This window comes from Nomia melanderi, chromosome 5 (assembly GCF_051020985.1).
Source record: "Nomia melanderi isolate GNS246 chromosome 5, iyNomMela1, whole genome shotgun sequence".
In the NCBI taxonomy this organism is placed as follows: domain Eukaryota; kingdom Metazoa; phylum Arthropoda; class Insecta; order Hymenoptera; family Halictidae; genus Nomia; species Nomia melanderi.
In genome coordinates this window covers 13,518,304-13,539,768 of record NC_135003.1, presented here as the reverse complement: position 1 = coordinate 13,539,768, position 21,465 = coordinate 13,518,304, and the positions used below count along the sequence as shown (strand labels likewise).

Sequence of the window (21,465 nt, the reverse complement as noted above, 5' to 3'; positions counted from 1 at the left end):
GATGATTATTTGAAAACTTTTCTATATTATAAGTAACATCACCTAATGCAGTAACATTCAACGAGATGAACTTGCAATAATAATAACTTAATTCAATTACATAAATTGATATTACATTATTTTCATTTTCTACATTTTTCTCGGTAGAATCGTGTGGCACTCAACGTGTTGACGAGGAAACCTTCGCAAAAAATTGTATGAATTTGTGTAAATGATAAGAGAATAAGAAATGATATTTCTTACGTTCAAACCAACGTCTTCAACAGTATAATTCCCGTATTGGTGAATAATACACTCCGCCTTCCGGAGATATTTTTCTTTTGTCTGCGGCGCCCACCAGTCGACGAGATTTCCCGCTTTATCGAATTGTCTGCCTTGATCGTCAAACCCATGAGTTATTTCATGGCCAATTACGAAACCAATAGCCCCGTAATTCATATACCTTGGCCGATCATTGTTGAAGAAAGCGCCTTGCAGTATGCCAGCGGGAAATTCTATGAACAATAGGTTGCGTCATCATTTTCGATGGGCATTTATAGCAGAACCTCTACTAAGAAATATATAACACTCACGAATACTGTTTTCAATGGACGAATAGAATGCGTTCACAATTGCCGGTCTCCCGTGAGTTATCCAGTCAGACTTGTTTACAGGCTTCCTTAGTTTTCCGAATGAATACTCCACCCCGAAAAGAGTTAAATTCAGAATACCCTCCAAGTAATTATCGGTTGTCAGTTCAAGTTTCTCATAGAAGCCTTCGAGCTTCTTGTCGTCGAGCAGTTCATCCGGGTACGCGATGTGACTAGACATGGATGACGCTTTATCCAACGCGCTCTTCCTAGTTTCATCGTCCATCCACTCGACCTAAAAATTGTCATTTGAATTTATAATCAAAAAGAAAATACTCTTTTATAGTAAGTTTGTAGTGGATTAAAAATTAAATCGATTTTCCTAGTCAATTCGTAATGAATCTATAATAAATTAAAATGAAATCTACATTTTAATCGGTACACCAAGACAATCATTTGCATCATTACGTCACGCGAGATTCACTGCGTTACAGAACACAATTTTGTGAAAGTCCACCGTACCCTCTTCAATATCTCCGTGAATTCCGCTCTGATGTCAGCCACCATCTCCACAGCGTTCTTCTTCGCATCCTCTTTGAAGTACTTCCTAACGTAAAGGGCGCCGACGCTGATGGCTAAGCTGCCGGAAACGGTGTCGATACATTCTTTCCACCTGGCTTCCCTTTCCGTTCTTCCACTTAACGCCGTGGAGTATTGCAACTGCCTTTTCCGGATGTCCTCGGTTAGGTAGCTCACGGATGAAGCAGCAGCCCTCCACATTACATAATTCGCTTGGACCCTTTTCGGCGTGGACTCCAATAGCTTCTCCAAGCTCGAGATGTAACTTGGAACGCAAACAATTACGACTTCGTCGTCGTCCACTTCGAGATTTGGCGCTAACAGGGTGTTGAAGTACTCCTTCCATGGAATGCTGCGGTAAGACTTGGACAATTCCCGCACTGTCATGGGGTTGTAGAGGAGGGTGGCGTTACGACGTTTCTCGTTCGGCAGGGAGATCTACACATTGACATTTTTAAAGAATTAATAGATAGACTATTTCCATAAACTAGAAATTTTCTATTATAAATTGAACACGTTGAACGCAGCATGATTTCAAAGAGAAAAATACATAAAATGGGAAGAATGTAATATTATATCATTTGACTGAATTGGCTTATCATTGCACGTTCATCAAACTGAATGTCACCGCAATGGGTAGTATTATTTATAATATAGAAATGTTCGCGATCAACGTTTAATTGAATGAACTATAGTAATTCGATTTGGTTGGCATTCAACGTGTTAATAAGACTTATACAATAGACTTGAATGTGAAATATCATTTGTAAATTATTCTTAGATTCATATGATTTTAAACTGCAATTATTATACATTATAGCATTAGATGTTTTACAGATTCCATAATGAGACAGTGGGATGCATTTTTGAAATTTCAAATAAAAGCCATTCCACTTGAGACGTACATTGGCAAGTTTCATCTCGAACTCCAGAGATTCCTTCAATTCTGTCTTCAGTGTATCTTTATCACCACCCCCTAGAATTGCTGCAATGTCCACCATATAACTGTAGTATGCCTGCACGATTTTGTCTTCGAATCCTTTTGACAAATATTCCCGGGACAGTCCAAGAGATGCTTGATCCAGCTGTAAAATTATATTTCTTTAGTATTATCCAATCTTGATATGGTAGTTTCTATAGTAACATGCACGAGTCTCTCCACGGAATGCAGACTGTAACGTTACCAATGCGTCAAATGATTTTGTAAATATTGAATTATCCACTTTCCCTCCTGGTACATGAATAGTCACTTCAGCGATGCGTGATATCGCTAGGTGTCATGGCTCTTAGAATGTAAGAAATTGTGTGTACTGTATTAATTTACACCTCAGTTTATGAACGGATTCGCGATTCCCCAATGAAATTGCATTTGTGTACACTGTTACAGTAAACATGTAAAACGACGGTGGAGAGGTCGCGTAAATTTGATTAAACTCGTTTCGAGTAGATGACTTTTGTATATCGTTTTTTCCCTTTGCATTCTCACGTACATCGATTATTCTTTTTGTGCTATTTTTCAGATCGACGCTGACGCTGAAATCGATGAAGTAATCGACGGAATAACCCATCTTGCGAAACTTGTACACCGATTCCTTCCAATTAAATTCGCTTTCGTTCCAGTTGTCGCCTTCCAACACCGGCCAGCCACCAAGTTTTTTTAGAATGTTTAGCAAGGGGTCCAAACCTTGTTTCTCGATTAGTGCTGAAACGAATGAGGAAATATTGTTTCATTATGATATGACTAAAATTGAATGAACAATCTTAGTTTACCAATTACATATATAGATTGATATAGATTGATATTGATTGATATAGATTAGAAATAGATATATATAAATATAGATATAGATATAGATATGTAGATGTAAATATATAGATATATAGTTATATAGATATATAGATGTATAGATATATAGCTATATAGATATATAGATGTATAGATGATATAGATATAGATACAGATGACATATATAGATATATATAGATATATATAAATATAGATATAGATAGATATAGATATATAGATATATAGATATATAGATATATAGTTATATAGATATATAGCTATATAGATATAGATATTATTAATATAGATATTATCAATTTCTTTAAATAGAATATTTTCAAGTTTCAGGAGTTCGTCCTACAGTCAAAGCTTCATCAAAACAGTTATCGACTGTTCAGTTAATTAATAACTTAACATATTCATATCAATACCAGAATTATCAATACTAAAATTACGATCAACACTATAACCATTAACATCAACCTGAGAACTCACAACCGTCCAAAACACCAATTCATCTGAAACCACCGATGCTTACTTTTATTCATACAAGCCTTGTACAAATTCTTCGCGAGCCTGAACGGTTTCGGCTCGTCGGCCGCGCTCTTCTCTTCAATACTGGTCCTCAATTGATTTTGCAGTTCGTCGCTGATCTCGGTGAACGTGTTCACGCTGGTCTTGTCGTCCGGTATGCTGGTGGTCTCGAGGAACCCGCCGCAAGCGAAATCGTAGAAGTCGTCGCACGGCTCCACTTCCGGATTCATGTTCTTCAATATCCTGGACGCTGAACAGTGACCAACATGCGTCGCGATTAACAGAAGCTCGGGACGTGTCGGGACGCGACAGTGAACCAGATTTATTTCACTAACCTGTGTGCACGCATTCCGGGGTGTAGCATATGTCTTCGTCGCAGGGCGGTCTGCTCACGATCTGAATGTCTTTGCTCTGCTGATATCCGTTCAACGCGCCGGCTGTGGACGGTAATCCTTCTGGATTAACAGGTTGATCTGTTCTCATGCAGGCGCGGATGCGGGTGCAGATGCAGGTGCGATTGTAAAACAAAATGCGACATGACGCGGTTAGAATGTTAGTAATGCGTTACTCTCGAACCTTAGCGATAGATTGCTCGTTTCGCGACTTAACCCTCTATGGGCAGACTTTTTGTTCGCGATTATAATAAAATCTATGCAGTGCGAAGTTAATGAGTATCCACGTATGAATACGAGTTAACAATATATTGAATAGTTTCAATAATTTCATCGAACGAGTATATTTTGTAACTTTCAAGCTACAATGACGTGAACGTATAAAAGTTCAAGTTAACTGATTACTTAATTTCACGTGTCTGACACGACATTGCAAGGCAAGGGGTTATTTATAATAAATTCTTGTTTATGAAATATTTCATTTCCCGCGGAAAAGGTGCGTCACCAGCTAGTGTTGCTCTGAGTAATAAGAACCCGGAAAGCAGTGCGGAGAAACATAAGTCCGCCCAACTGTTAAACCATCTAAGTAATAGCGTCACGCGTGTTTGTATATTGTTACACTCGCGATTTACTTCTTGCCGCGAACGAGCTTCTGCGTGAGTTCGTCTGACAGTGTTTCTCAAAACTTAATGAGGAATATGAGAATATTAACCCTTCGCACTCGAGGGTTCACAAAGGGTTACTTAACAAAGTTAACCCTTTGCGGACGGATGTCGGCATCTCAAATGTTCAGATTTGGAAGACTAAGTCGTGGAAAAATGATCTAATTAGTCGAACAGTAAGAGATCAGCACGTAGTTTCCATTTTTCCTATCAGTTAAGTAATTGATGTATAATTTAGCTCCACCTGCCGAAGATTTCGCATATTCCAAAGAATCTTCGTCCGCAAAGGGTTAATCAGCTTCCTTAGTAATTTCTCAAAGAAATATTCGTACCTCTTAAGTAATCAAAAGAAAAAATCAAGGAATGGGTGATTCTGACCCATTTTGGTAGTTCTAGTGTTAACCCTTTGAACTCTGTAGGCTTCAATATTGCAGCAGTTATAATATTAAATATTTCAATGAATCTTAATACTAGAACTACCCAGTAATTCGATCAGATTTTTTAATTTTCCTATAGAAACTCCAATATTGTCTCTGTTGAGATTTCAATCGATTTATAATTTAGTTTGCGTATTTTTAAATCAATTTCATTACTCATTCCTAAGAAGCATCTGTTCCTTCTCAATAGTTGCAGAAGAAGAATCTGGGAATCAGTCATTTTGACTCATTCGGCAGTTCTAGTGTCAAAGAAACTACCCTAAAATTATTAGATTCTCCACACATCAAAATTTTGTACTAAGGAAAATAAAAGATCGAAGAAATGTTATGGCATTTCTCATCTTCGCTAGGAATACTATAAAAATTAGTTGCAGTTGCTGATGGATTACAAAACAACCTGGAGTGCTAAGGGTTAAAATATTTCTAATGAAAAACTTCCGACTCTCAGTCATCATTCGATTCAATATAACAAAATTACAAAGTGTTATATATAATATTAAGTTTCGGATAATGCATAAATATATGAAATATTTATATAAAATAACTTTGTTTCTTAATTTACCTATGTTTTCCCATTAGTTCGTTTCAAGTAATGTCGTCTACGTCTCATAGGAAAGTGTCGAATATTTCTAATGAAAAACTTCCGAGTGCAAAGAGTTAACCCTTCGCACTCCGAAGTTTTTCACTAGAAATATTTCAACATTTTCCGATGAGATGAAGACGATATTTCGTAAAACCAACTCGACGAGAAATTCACGTGAATCGACGGACAAAGCTATTTTACGTCAATATTTCTCAGATTGATGCATTGTATGAAGTATAATATCAAACTTTATAGCTGTAGGAAATCAAGTGGTGACTGAGAGTCACCTCTCGAGTGCAAAGGGTTAATAATTGCAAAAAGAAGAAACCATGAACGCCTCATTTTGACTCGTCCGGTAGGTTCAGTGTTAACCCTTTGTCTGCCACGTAAACACTCATCAAAACACGTACTCGAAACAGTCTTTTCACTGACCAGAAACTGAGAAATTAAAATTCTTAATAATTGCTCCACTATCTTTCTTATATTTCATGTATCCAACAAAATTCGGTCTGTTCGGTACGTCATCAGAAGAATCAATGTCCAAGTTTCTCTAAAAAATATCACCCGAATTCGGTTGACGTGGCAGTCAAAGTGTTAAGGGCGGCAGCATAAGGGTTGGAAACCCGAGAAAATTAACGATCCGCGGTTGTAACAGTTGAGACTCACTGCACCCGCATAGCCTGCTACTGATCCGCCTTATCGATCGAGTCGATTCCCATTGGCGAACGTGACGGGGCAGGGAAACATTACCAGTGGCGCCCGCCGATTGCCGATTATCCTCGAAGACATCAATATTTTCCGATGATCTCTAAAAATGCTCCGGTGATTCAGACTCTTTTATGAACCGGCCGCGGGTGGGCAGCGATCGACGCCCCGATCAAAATATACAATCGGACCGTTCTCCGAGTGGGTACCGTGTATCGAAACGTATGACCTGGTGCCGGTGAGTAACTTTGAAAACAAATACTAATTTACCGTCGGTGCGTCAGAGCCGACACGCTTATTGACGTCACCGTGTGTCTTGACGTAAAATTACGCATTCTGAATTAACCGGGCGATTACGTTTTTACTCCTCTGATTGTTGTAACAGCGGTAACGAGGGAGAAGAAAAACATACAGCCGAAAACGCAGCGTACTATGTTTCGGTCGTTGGGACAATAATAGAGGCCTGCCGGGTGGACCGTATTCGTTGGACGGTAAGGTCTTCGGTGGACTGAAATTTTGTACGGGGGAAGGATGAGTGTATGATACAGGTTTGACAGGAGTACCGGTTGAGCAGAACAATGGGTACTGTGAGAGAAACGGGGAAGGGGGAATGTGTAATAATAATATTCTCAATGTTTTATTGAAGTTTTGAGGGTGGAATGATTTATAATAATGAGTTTGCTTTGTAGTAATAATATTTAGAATGTTTTACTGAAGCTTTGAGGGTGAAATGCTTAGTATTAATCATTTTATTTTGTAGTAATAATATTTAGAATGTTTTACTAAAGTTTTAGGGTTAAATGCTTAGTATTAATGACTTTGTTTTGTAATAATAATATTCAGATGTTTAGTATTAATAATTTTATTTTGTAGTAATAATATTTAGAATGTTTTACTGAAGTTTTGAGGGTGAAATGCTAAGTATTAATCATTTTATTTTGTAATAATAATATTCAGAATGTTTTACTGAAGTTTTGAGGGTGAAATGATTAATATTAATGATTTTGTTTTGTAGTAATAATATTCAGAATGTTTTACTGGAGTTTTGAGGGTGAAATGTTTAATATTAATGATTTCATTTTGATGGGTTGGTGAGTACTAATGAAGTAGGGCGGTTATCTCTAGCTTTTGTGATAATTTAAATTCCTTACTTTTTATTTTATATGCTTTTATATTGTCTGTGTGTACGATCACACTGTTATAGTTTCAAATTAAAATCTTAAAATTTTATTGAATTGCAAGTTTAAGGTGTACTATTGTTTCTATCTCAAGTGTGAGAAATGAAAAGTAAAATAAATACATTTTTAAACTATTATGCAATATATGGCAGTAGTCAATGAGTTTTATAAATTCTAACGTACTATACACGCATAAATTGCACACTCTACTAATTAATAATTAACATAAAAGAATCAGATATTCCGTTTATATCAATATATTAACTTGTATAGATAACAAAACAACTTTTAGTAATGACTACCTCCTTCCAGTTATCGGCGCATATATTCACTGCATTTACATCCTCAATAAAAATGAACCAGGAAAGCATGATTTACGAGAGCGAAGCATCGGGGAAACGAGTCAAACGTGACATTAGTTATCAATGAAATATATTGTCAATAACTCAGCAAACTCGTCGAGGCAGCTTTTACATACTTGAAATTGTTTTTTTTTTTACTGTTATTATAGCCACTTCGTTATTGAACACGAAGTTAACCAGACTTGTTTGCTAAAAAATTGCGAATAAACTTTGCCAAATACCAAAAGCAAAACGGGGAAATTACATAAGAAAATATAAATATCGTAAAATCGTCTGTCTATATTATTATCCATACGTTTCGTCACCTTTACAAACAGACTAACATTGCAACAATTGTTCACAAGGAGAAACGTGAAAATATAATCGTTTATCTTATAAATATCAATGATATTAATGATTTTTAATTATAAAATTTTATATTCCGATTTTCAAAAATGTCTGTGGTCTACTAATAATAAATTATCCGTCGAATATTTTTGTGGACGTTACTTCAATGGCAAATTTTCCGAAAACTTGCGTGTTACGTTCTAAGACTGTTATTTGCAAGCAGTAATGTGAATAAACATGACTACAAATGCGCGCCGCATGCATTTTTCCTTTGAACATGTGTATTCGTATTGGTTGCTTTATCGCAGCACAGAACGGAACAGAAAAGAGTGTTACCGTTGCTCTGCGACCCGTTACAGGAAGCAGTATTTGCCGCCAGAATTCCAAGTGCAACAGCTAACGCAACGGACAGAAGAACCCCGGAAACTGCGATCACAGTTAATCCCCGTTCCAGGGCTGAACGCCTCTTCCACCACGTAGGATTTCTGGAAAAAAGAGAAAGAAATAAGAAAGTGACGGTCGTTCGAGATTTTTGCCATTTTATATAAGTATTCCAATAAGGTCTTGTAGACAAGCATGTAAAGAGGGCTATTTTTATCTGTATTAGAATTTTTGAAAAGTAAGAAGTAAGAAAGCGACGTTTGTTCGAGACTTTTACCATTTTAGATAAATATTCTAATAAGGGCTTGTAGACAGGAATATAAAGAGGGCCATTCTTATCTGTAGTAGTATTTCTGGAAAGAAGGAAATAAGAAAACGACGTTTATTAGAGATTTTTACCATTTTAGATAAATATTCTAATAAGGGCTTGTAGACAGGAATATAAAGAGGGCCATTCTTATCTGTAGTAGAATTTCTGGAAAGAAGGAAATAAGAAAACGACGTTTATTAGAGATTTTTACCATTTTAGATAAATATTCTAATAAGGGCTTGTAGATAGGAATATAAAAAGGGCCATTTTTATCTGTAGTAGAATTTCTGAAAAGAAGAAAATAAGAAAACGTTTTCTTGGGACTTTCGTCATTTGAAATAAATATTCTAAGTTCTTGTAGACAGAAAGAGACAACAACAATAAATTCATTGTTCTCTTATATTATTATTTGTAGTTACTTCGAAGTATTACCCTGCAGTTAATATTAAATTTCGTTGTTTATAACTTTATATACTATTTTTTCTAATTCTTGGATCAATACGAGCACTTACCGAACTTTATATTTGAACATCACTTAATGCTTGAGTTTATATTCGACAAGAATTCCTTTACTCGTTTTCATGCAAAATATGTTTGTACGTTTCATATATTTCGGAAACTTAGGATAACCTACAATCTAGTAAGACGTAAACGATGAAAATGAATATCCGCGGTAATTAAACACGCGAATGTTAATATTACGCTCGCTTCACATTGTCCGCGAGACAATAGACAAACTTTACTTGGCTCTTCTTGCGTTTATCCTTGAACGAAGGCAGAAAACCAGTAAAATTCGCGTAGATCGAAGTCGTCCGTGGTCGCAGGTAATAAAACTTTACGTTTAAAGACCGAGCGTCTATGAAATTTCCATTTAACGACACCGGGGTCCTTGAATTCCGCCATGAATGAAACGGAAGAATTGTAAAAGGGCTTTAAATTCGAGAACACATCGATCGTCGCGTTAGTTATCGATTCCCCAGCCTAAATTCTCAATTTTCCAATTCCATCGTGTTCAACTAACGAAAAGCAATGTTTCATTAACATTGCGTACTAATTTTCAAAAGACTGAATCGTGCGGATGGCAATTTGAAAAACTCAGATATCATATTGCTATAAAATATATTTTAAACAGATAATCAATTCGAATTAAATTTTATACTTTTTTCAATGCTGTAATTAAGTTGCATAGCTAAGTGTCTACATGAAAACGAGATTTCTACGGTACGCAACGTGTTAAGAACAAGATTCCACGGCGCGAGCCTAAAATATTATTTCGTCTCAATCCTGATTCGACTAGATCGAAACGTTCTTGTAATACACTTAACATTATTCAACATTAACGCGATTACAAAGATTTGAAAATTGTGTTTTTATGTAAACGAGCCTCGTTAATGGGAAGAAGCGTTTCACGATTACGCCGGTGCGTTTTACGTAAGCTTGAAGATGAAATATTCGAGTAATTACTTCTTACGAGTTCTGACATGAATAACTACATACCTATCACAGCAATCACCATAAAATCTTACACGCTGGAAACGAGCTGCCTCGAGGTAAATCGTTACAAACTATGATTTTTTTGCGGAAGACAATGTTGCTTTGTGTGAACCGCAAAGTTAACTATAAAATGAATGTGCTAGGCTTTATGAACTGCAATCTTCGACTGATAAATCGGTGTTTTCTTCGGTTAAATATTATCTTTTGCAATCTTTTACGATCCATTTGTTTTGCGTAGGAACGTGAAATGGAATAAATGTTCCTGTGTTATAGAATCGTTTCTTCTCCATAGATTCGTTAACATTCGTTCTTCGATTCAGTTTAATTCGAGCTGAAGAAATTTCGAGGTATTCACCATAGTGGAAGCGTGAACAATGATCTATCCATCGAACAATGTATGCACTACTTTAATTAGTCTTCAGGAAACAGGTACACAGGCAATTACTTTAACAACATGAAATCGTGAAATATGATCACTTCATTAATGTTTGTATACGATCAATTAGAAGCATGAATAATCAGAAAATCTAGATAAGTATCGCTAATAACCACAAATTTCACTTAGTACGCGTTTCTCGTTAAAAAGAATACTTCCTTTAATTATCAGAAAATTGATCGTCTCGACACGCGTTAAGAAAAAGAACGGCACTAATATCGTTCCAAAATATTCTCATTTATCTAATAAACTATTAGCCCTCGCTCTGCCAATGAAAAAACACGAGCTGAATTTAACCTTTCACAGTCGTCAAACGACCTACACCCGGCAGACCACTTTCACCGTTCCAGTTGTGCAAAACGAGAATGATTAAATTCGAAAATTACAAATCACAAATAAAAGCGAAAAACCAAAAGTCTTACCATTGAAACAATTCGTGTAAAATGAACATCTATCATGCCAAGCTCGTCTAAAATTGAAAATCGTAAACTTCGTTCGCGCATGAAATTAACAGCAAAGGTTAAACGAATAATATCGATGGCCTGGCGTGCAGCAGTGGCTCTCATCCGGGTCGAGTCTGTTTAAACGGGCGCAGTTCCGCGTCATCCGAATACACGAATACACCGGCAAGAACGGAAGCCAGGATTTTCTCCGGAAATATATTATCGATTCCACGTGAATCTCTATTTCCATCAGCGTTGTTACCTTAGGAACCAAGCATCGATCATTATCCCGTGCATAATACGCGCAGTGAACGTCGTATTATGCAATTAAAGCTCAACGGTGCCGATGTAACGATTAATTATGCGCGTCCTCCGGTAACCTTCGCTGAAATCGGCCCGACACAACGCGGACGGATTGTCTTCGGCTTCTAAACGCACCGCGGAATCATTTCACCGTGGCGGGGCTCGTTTTTCCATGGGAAGAAAGCGTTCCGCGGCATTTCGAGCGGCTGGTAAAAGATCGACGGTGATACTCTTTTCCGCGAGAGATACGAGAACCAGTTTATTCTTTCATTCCACGCGAATAATCATTGGGGAACGAGAATGTTGCAACCGGTAGCTGCATTTGCACCTTTACGGTGCCGTTGTGCGGGGCTAGATTGCCTTTCGATAGCGAGAAGTAGATTACACCGGCGCGACGCGGCGGCCAAGCGTGAACGAATAAGGTTAGTAGACTCTGTTCCCCGGTGTCTCCGTATTCATGCCGCATTTCCAATTGTCTGGGAACACTTATCCCGTTTGAAACACTAAATTCCTGTGTCTCCCTTGACACAGTTGCCTGGATATGCTGAATCGTTCTTTCATTTTAGCGACTGCCCATCTACGGTTACGACCACGGTTTTTGTTGGAGAAGTATATACATCGATGTATATCGACGTAACAGATTGTACTCTGTGTATCGTTCGGGTAACGACTTCGTTGTTGCGTTATATTCGTAATACAGCTAACTTATCAAAGACCCAACAGGTTTCTTATCCGTTTCGGTACCATTGACCCGGTGGATAATTGGGAACATGATTCTTCGTAGGCCATTGTGTGCGTCTGACACGTATTGTAATTAACTGAGAGTTGTGGAGTAGATGCTTGTACGTAATTATAGGATTCACTCGATTAAACGATGATTATTTAACCTCTTGCTTTACAATAACGCGTGAGTATTAATAGTAATAGTATTAACGTATTAGTTTTAATGTTCTGTTCGGCAGGAACGGTGGAAAGACGACACCGAGGCTTTCAGGAAAGAAGATAGGATTAGTAGAATCGGAAGGTAGAATAAGTCGGAGTTACGTAACGTAATATTTCCTCGCATTTCGTGTACTTTTCTCCGTGAGACCGTTCGGCATTCAACGTCTTAACACTTCGACTCGAATACAGGCGACGCCAATTTTAACGTAATTTTGAACACTCATCTTTTTGCTGACGCATCGAACGAACTAAGTTTTATCGGATGGATCTTCGGCTGAAAGTTACGAAAGTACTTTTTACATTTTAGATAGATTTTGTCAAATTGGCTATTATCTTCATTCTATATTAAAAAATATAAGTTGTGCTAAAGAGCAGTCATTCGACTGGTCGCGGTAGGAATAGGTATACGCGGAGTGTCGATAGGAATAGCGTTAAGTCGCAGGAGGTAACGGATTCCCTCGGAGCAGACCGTTTCACTCGGCGAGCGTCGAGCGTCGTCGGTCGAACTCTATGGGTATCCCCGTTGTACATTGAAACCTATGTAATAAGGACAATGTAAATAAATTAGCTTCGTTAATGCGGCTTCCCTCTGTGCTTTACCGAATGACGCCTAGCGCACGACGAAATACGCGGCGCGATGCAAAGTCGAGTGTATTGACCTCCTCCAGGGACAGTTTGCATCGGAACGCCTTGCACCGTTCCGCGGCCAAGTCAATGGCCTGCACGCGCACGAGAAACCTAATTGCGAGCCGTTCCAATCGGCCGAAGAAAATCGTCCCTGGCCGGGCAGCCGCGGGGAATGATCGCCGTTTACAACCGATTAACTCCTTCCCTTATTCCGACCGGTCTCATTCGTAGCCACTGTTTTCGACCGAACGTTAACCCCTTGCACTCGGAAGGTGCCTCTCAGTCACCATTCGATTGGTGCATCAAAATTGTAAAATTTCGTATTTAACCCTTTGCGGACGACGATTCTCGGAAATATACAAAACCATCAACAGATGAAGCTGAATTATATATCAGTTACTTGAACAATAGAAAAATAGAAAACTACTGATCTCTTGCTATTCGAGTAATTAAATCATTTGTTTATGACTTAAACTTCCAAATATGGAAATACTCAGTATCTTCTAATGGCGCAGACATTTTTGGAAATCGACTTAGCGAGAAATCGGATACATTGAGAAAGGAAACTATTTTCGATACTTCATACATATTGATGCGTTATACAAAATTCAACTGTTCGAGTCCCAAGCGGCGCGATGGTTCTCCGTTACACTGCCTAAAAGTCTATCGGTTCGTAGAATCAGACGAAGCTTATTATCCCTTTTCCTTCTAATAATTCATTTTTACTTTTGCTATTACGAAATTGAAAAGTTAATAAACAAAACTAGAAATAGGAAACAAAATTCATCCCACAAGACTTCAATCACACGTATGTCAATATTCTTGAAGAGGTTCACGTTGCTCGCCATTGATCGCCATTGTTCGCCATTGTTCGCCGTTGTTCGCCGTTGTTCGCCGTTACAAGTTCTCTCTTTCTCGAAAAGAGGAATCGGATTTCCGTGCCATTAGCCACGCGAGTATGTCGAGCGTGACCGTCTTGCGACGTGAGAACTCGACACCGATCACCCTGACACACTTCGGCGCTCCCCGCGCCGCGCCATATGAACAGTTCAACCAGCGAGACAATCGGTGAACAACACAACCATGAAAGATCGCGGATGCTCGAGCTCGATCGTGCGATTGATAACGGACGCGTGAGCAATGATGGGCGTGCGATCCTTCCTCTCCCTCATAAGTGTTCTCAAGGAACCTGCTTCATAGATACGCGGAGGTCGCCGGCGCATGAATTCATTATTTCCCCGAGCGATGCTGTCAGCTAAACGAGTTAGGTTTCTGGTTACGGATAGAGTTCGATTATACGGATTTAGATTTCTCGTGTTATTTCATTATATTAACTCCCCAAACTGGTTTGGCGTTCATATACGTGTTTTAATTCTGTTATACAGCTCTCAAGTCTTTACCTTCTTCTTTTGAAACGAAATTTCTGTTAATCTTCAATTCTGAATCAATTTAACAATAATATATTTACTCCTAGAAAGTTGTTAATTCTTTATGTTTCCGGGAGTAAATATGTTATTGTTAAATTGATTCAAAGTTGATAATTAACGGAAATTTCGTTTTAAGCGAAAAAGATGGAGACTTAATAATTTACGTTCTAATCCGTTCAAAATCGTTGAAAATGAAATTTCTGTTAATCTTTAATTCTGAATCAATTTAGCAATAATATATTTACTCTCAGAAACATAAAGAATTAACAACTTTCTGGGAGTAAATATATTATTGTTAAATTCATTCAGAATTGAAGATTATCAGGAATTTCGTTTTAAATGAGTTTGAACGGATTAGAACGTAAGCTACCGAGTGACTGCAGATTAATTATCCATTGAGTATATAATATTATAGTATTTAGTATTATAGTAATTAATATAATATTAATTGAGTGCATTAAGTTGAGAAATGGTATCAATCGTTTCATCTACGTGCCTCAACTCGATTATCGAAGTTCTTCAGAGGAATATAGAAATGCTCTATTAAATTTACTTCGTTCGACCGCCTGACTTTCGCAAGGAAATCTTGTTGCGAAGTGGATTTTTGGGAAATACGTGGAAGAATATCGCGTCCCATGACAGTATTAGTCAGCATTCGAGCAGAAAGAGGATAGGCTTCATTTCCCGATACATGCCCTCAGGAGGATGGAATTAGGGCCCCGATCGATTTCAAATTTGTCGTACCAATGGCCAGGCAATCATGCATCGCAGCTGAATATCGGATAGATTGGCAATGCGACGTAAACAGCTTTAGCAATTTTAAAATGTAGATGTGTATACTTCGATGTAAGAAGCGCATTCTTGCATTCTTTCTCGGGGAAGAAGATTCTTTCTTGCATTCTTCGGATTAACTTTAGAATTTCGATTTGATCCTTCTGATTTTGTGAAAATATGAAATATATCTTTTTCACAAAATCAAAAGAATAAAAAAATATATCTGTTACTCAGAAAATTAGAAGATAAAGAAATACACCTATTTTCATGATCTTTTTATATTTAATTAGACGCTTGATTGAAGATTGATTAACTGATCATTCTACGATAAACTGAGAATACAAAGAAATATATCTATTTTCCACGAAATTAGAAGGTAAAGAATATATTTATATTTAATTAGATTCCTGATTGAAGTTTGATCGATGAAAGCTATGATCATTCTACAGTAAACAGAAAAATTCCATTTCTTCCGAGTACAATCGTTAGCTTGAAACGCAGGTTTAAACTCGAAGAAGTCAAGCGACATGAATGACTTATTGTTCATTGTTCCTTTCATCAATATGCTTATCGTAACATTTTTAATTTAATTCTAAATTTAACTTCGAGACGTTCTCAACCCTTTGACGGCGGATCGCTCGGAAACAAAACGTTCCTATTGTGCGGCGCGGAGGTAGCAGCAACGATTAGAAAGCACGAGCCACTATTAGCCGTTACGTGGATCTTAATAAGAATGCGTCAATGTCATTAACTATCTAACGTTTTCCTTCATGCTATAGAAGACAGATTAAATAATAATAATCCAGCCTACTATCTCATTATGGGTATAATAAAGCATACACAATTTATACATTACTAGCTAATTACAAGACGTTCAATTCTGCTACAATTGATAATTAAGAAGACAATCCAAATAAAAGAACAATATTTACAAATATAATTTAAAAAACACGTTAATTCAACACCTTACAAAACATTTCTTCTGTGCACGTATATAACTAATATTTATATTCATAAATATTACTTCCCCTTTAAAATACTCTGCGTTAACATAAGGTCTCCGTCTAGACAACCGATTAACGCGAAAATTCCTTCGGACCAATTTTCCGAGCGACTCTTACTGTTTTATGTACTCGAAATAACAGAGCAGCCACTTATTGTCAGGCTGATTCGACGATTACAATCAGCGATAACTTGATTAATTTCTTTCCAAGTATTCAGATGTCTCTCCGCGTCGTTTCTCCGTTGTTTCGCTCCTTTATCTTTATACCTTGATCACGATCTTCCTGTCCCGGCTTCGTCCAACTGAATTAAACTGTCAATTATCGCGAATTACGCGATCGCCTCATTTCCGCGAATTACGCGATTCGTCCCGTTTTAGTTTTAAACGCGATATTAACGATCCCGAAGTCCCTGATCGCTTCAGACCGCGTTTCCTCAATTCCCCATTTCTGCGCAAAACGGCGGGCAATCTTGCAACCGTGCGATCGTTGTTAAAACGTCACCGTTACCGTCCAATTTCTTCCGTTTTTCTTTCGTCGGTTAAGCTACGCGCATTCCTCTTTTGCTACGTTCGCGACGAGGAACTACGTAAACACCTACGAATCGAGCTTGTTAACCCGTTGACCTATATCGTGTCGCTGGCGATGAAAATCTTAATCGGAATTCGACGGATTAAATGCTTACTTTCTGCGAATACAAATGAAATCTTACTTTTCTACGATCAATCGTTGGCTCTTAGAGTGAACGTAGACTTAGATTAACACCATTCCTACCGCGACCAGTCAAATGAATGTTTCTAAAATTTCGATTAGAACTTCCTATAGACAACGTAATTGAATCGCCTTTATACTTCACGACTTTTCCTAAAATATATGTATAAAACATTCTTCAATATTCACTCCTATATAATGTAGGAAATATTTATTCCTTTATAATGTAGGAAAATAGTATTAGAAATAATTATTAATGTTTTGGTATTACGGTGCTCATATTCCATTATTATCTAGCTTCTTGCATTTCTGAATATTCTGATTCAATGGCAATTTCCTTATTGTAATTGTTTCCAAGCAACTTGGAAGCTGTCGCCGGTGACCACCGTGGCAGTCAACGTGTTACGTATCAAATTCTTCTCTTTCCCAAGGGGAAGAAAATACGTGGAAACTATGCGAATAAAATAATTCATTGGATATTCTCGTGGGATTGAATCCGAAGTGTTTCGGATTCGTACATCTGGAAGAGAGGATTCCATGCTGAATATTTAAATGATTGGCATCGATCCATCTTTTTTCTTTTTTGGCCGATTCCCTTAAGAGGTCACGGATCCTTGAAACACGGAAACCTCATTCGCGGCGAGTTAGACAGTGACTTCTAGGTAGACGTGATAAGGAAATGTAAGAGTCTCGCCGAGTGGAATATAAATTAGTGTACGTTGATCACCTGCGAGGAGCATCTAGTTCCGACCGGTATAATTTTTTGCGGTTTCAAGGTGATTGCAAATGTTCGTCTCGGAAACACCGCGATGGAAAGTGACACGATGCGATTGGATACCGGAAAATGCGAGACGAATGCTGAGGGAGTAATGACAAAGCAAGCATAGATTCGATCGAGAAAACCAAGATATCGTTTGTTTGACCTAAGAAAGCCTTAATTAAAAATGTATTTTCAAAATACTTAACAAAAACGATTTTTGAAATATTCAGCAAAGAATGATTTCTAAAAGATTTGCAAGAGATTGATGATAAAGGAAGTATATTCAATCGAGAACCTCCCCATAAATATAATTTTTTGGCGAAGAAAGCCTCAAACAAATATTTCTGAAATATTTAACAAACAAATATAATAGAATTATTATGTAGTAAGCTATGTGGTCGCTTTTGTTCATTGTTGGATCACATAATTAAGTATCGTGTACTAGAAGTAATTATTGACTACGATCTTTTTGTACATACCAGAAGTCGAGCGGTGCCTTATGTACACGTGCAATTTTACTATGAATTAAACCATTAAAAATATCGGTTTTAACCAGCGTATACTGCTCGGAACAGTCACTTCCTGTAGAAAGTCACGGACCTTTTACAGAGAAGCCTAAGAAGTGTGCTCGATATGACAATGATCTGTCGGGGCATTTAACCGGTTATACACAAGGAGAGATATAAATAAGAACTTTCATTGTATTAAAGTCGCAAGAAGAGGATAAAAATAATATCCTTGTATTTATACCTTCGGTAGTAATCGGCCGTTGAACCGTTCACTTCGAGATCTTTAAGAAATATTTAACGAACGAGTTCTCGATCGATTCTGGACGACAGTTTTGAAAATACTTGATATACATTGTTATACGCATATTTATATATTACGAAAGAAATTCGTATTGTAAGAAATTTGAGTTATTTTTAAGTCAACAGTGTTTTCAGTATTTCCAGTAAGATACCTCAATGATCAGTGTAATGAACTGAATGATGCATCAAATTAAAAATTCATGAAATGTAATTTTATGCAGTACGACGTACTTTTGTGCACTCGATTAGAAAATTCATGTGTTATAATTACAAATTGTAACGATTATACGCTTTGTTAACTGATATCAATTGTGCATGACGTTGTGATGATTTAGGTATGCATGATTTATGAATAACAGAATATTGTAAAAGGAATTCTTAGCAAACATATTAAGAACGATTTGGCAAGTGACATAATGTTTAAGTAAGATACTATTAAAAAGTGCCTGCATTTTGCCAGAAAATATACAAATGCGATAACAGCTTTCAGGACAACTTTCTACCAGTTTTCTCTGTACTAAGCCGACTCTCTACTATTTTTTTCTTTTCTGTGTTTATAACGACGTAAAAAGGTGTAATTTGGATTGGAACCATTGTTAGATTAGATGGATTTAGATTGACTAACTGAAACTATAAAACCACTAAAAACATCATAAATTGAACAATTTAAATATTCATATCTTTATTACATTTTTGTTATTAAGATTTGATACTAACTACATTCTAATCAATAAGGAGTATTTACTTAGTTCGATTATCAAGAAACATTTGTCTCTTTCTCTTGATTAATTTATAAAAAAATCATACGTCACTGATTGTATGATTATAAATATAAAAAGAGAATATCCATGTCCCACCAAAATCATCATCGACTCATTTTTTCCACAAACAGATTTATCCCATTAAAAAAACCCATTCATTCACGATAGTTCTCGAGCATTAATCATGGAACTTTCTTCTACGTTGCTCGTGTTTAATATCGAACGAATGATTTCACAACGGAACGTGTATAAGATAACCGTGAATAATTGTTTCCGAATGTTTGCACGGTCAGCAGCGAGCCTCTCCGACACGATCGTTTAATTTGTAAAAAGTCACGGAAACACAACGTTCGGCTTGCAACATCGTCGCGCCATGTTTTCGCAATTGATGCGGGCACGAAAAGCAGCGCAGACCGTCATTGCTGTCCGTCATTGCCTCCTTTATTTTAAGATCACGAGAGCTCTCCCAGCTGGATACTCTAGCAAACTTGAGCAATTCACTTTCACTTCCTCTCTTGTGAAATTATTGCAAAAATTTGAAAAAACCTACTTCCTTCCTACTCCTAAGCGTAGCTCGCTCCTTTTCTCTAGTTAAGAGAACTATTCGAGGTATAAACTGATATATTAACCCTCTATAGGCTCGTGTGACTTCAAAGTCACACATCGATATACCGAGTTAAATTGACGTATTTAATTTTTTATTGCAAAATGACAAACGACATTAAATAATTAAGCAACTTAAACTTTTGTACACACAGGCGTTACGTTCAACGTCATTGTAATTTCGAAGTTACAAAATATATTCGTTTCAATGAAATTGTTGAAACTATTGAATACATTGTTAATTTGTGTTCATATATTGATATTTATTAATTTACTTGTTAATTAAGCAAATTTTTCATTGAAGACATGTAATAACAATTTAGAATTATTTAGAAAACATGAATTTAGTTGTTTCCGAAGTGTATGTAAGTGTACAGGAAGTTAAAAGGGGTTAAACATTTTAAGGGTAGGTATTTGTCATGTAGAAGATGAACTTCTAACGAAAATACGTCGTTCGCTTCATTACTTCGTCATTAAGGGGTGATTCAGGCAAATATGTGTAAGAAATGAAACTAGAAGTATCACTGCAAAGAAGAAACATTGTTGTACAATTGAATATTGTATAAAAATAATTTTCTATTCTATACTGCATAGTCGAAGACAGATTTATTGATCGTTAACTGACTTCACGACGGAGTAAGCACAAGTTTGGCCCATACTGCGTCTATTAGATAGAAACGAATTTAATTAAACCGTCGACTGTGAAATTCTCGACGAGCTACGACGCCGTCAACGTTGTTTATGGTTGCAGAATAACGCGCGCTACAGGTATCGTAACAGAATAATATTGTCATGCGGAGGTTCGCTGCAGGAGCAGTGACTCTTAATGATCACGAGCTACATGGTATCGAGATCAATTGAATCATTTCGTTTCCATACAGATTTCATGTAATTTCTGATGGTTCTTTTACATTCAAACGAACGTACAGATCTTTTATCTTTCATGTGTTCTAGACAAAGTAACGTTTCATTGCGAGATTGACGTCCACTTAACGATTCGACGTCTCCAACGAGTAATAATGGAAAAGACGTTATTAACACACAATATTGGAAAAGGCAATTGTGTCAAAATGAGACTCATCTGAACTTTCTTTCTGCTTTCTCTTGTTTGTGTCCGTGGCTTTCGTTTCACATATTGAATTTTATAGGCCACGGGAAGCCCACATTATAATACAATGAAATAATTAATAACTGCATCTCTTGTTACTTTCTTCTTTCCTTTTTCCTCGCGGTGATCCTATACGATACTTCAGTTGCAATTTTAGGTATACGAAATTGGATTACCGATGGAAAGTGTTGCAAGTATATTTGTGAGTTCTCGTATTTTATAAAAACTTCAAGTTTCTTTGACTCTGAATGATATAAATTTCGGAGGAAATAATCATGATGTTTAATGTTAATTCGAATAGTAACCTGAATCTTAATGATAGCTATGGAATTAAGGGTAGAAGCAGTCGGTAAACTAAATATCAATTTGCTGATCTAAATTATTTGAATTCGATAGCATTCGATTTGTTTGGCGAAAATATTACAGATTCGATATTCCTTCGATTATAATATCGATGCAGG

General features: G+C 36.9%; 1 protein-coding gene across 3 annotated transcripts in view; it reads right to left on the bottom strand.

Annotated features, from left to right (window-relative positions):
* Positions 1-21,465, bottom strand: part of Nep2 (M13 family metallopeptidase neprilysin 2) — a 39,786-nt gene that overhangs the window by 2,112 nt on the left and 16,209 nt on the right. For 2 of the 3 annotated variants that reach the window (XM_031971202.2, XM_031971218.2), the window contains exons 2-9: positions 8,451-8,599; positions 3,804-3,941; positions 3,473-3,718; positions 2,639-2,850; positions 2,054-2,233; positions 1,092-1,586; positions 573-864; positions 244-494 (exon numbers count right to left, since the gene is read on the bottom strand). In XM_031971202.2, the coding sequence (XP_031827062.2) occupies positions 244-494; positions 573-864; positions 1,092-1,586; positions 2,054-2,233; positions 2,639-2,850; positions 3,473-3,718; positions 3,804-3,941; positions 8,451-8,599 (1,963 nt within the window). The remainder of the gene's footprint in view (positions 1-243; positions 495-572; positions 865-1,091; positions 1,587-2,053; positions 2,234-2,638; positions 2,851-3,472; positions 3,719-3,803; positions 3,942-8,450; positions 8,600-21,465) is intronic. The other variant, XM_031971209.2, reaches the window with a different exon arrangement.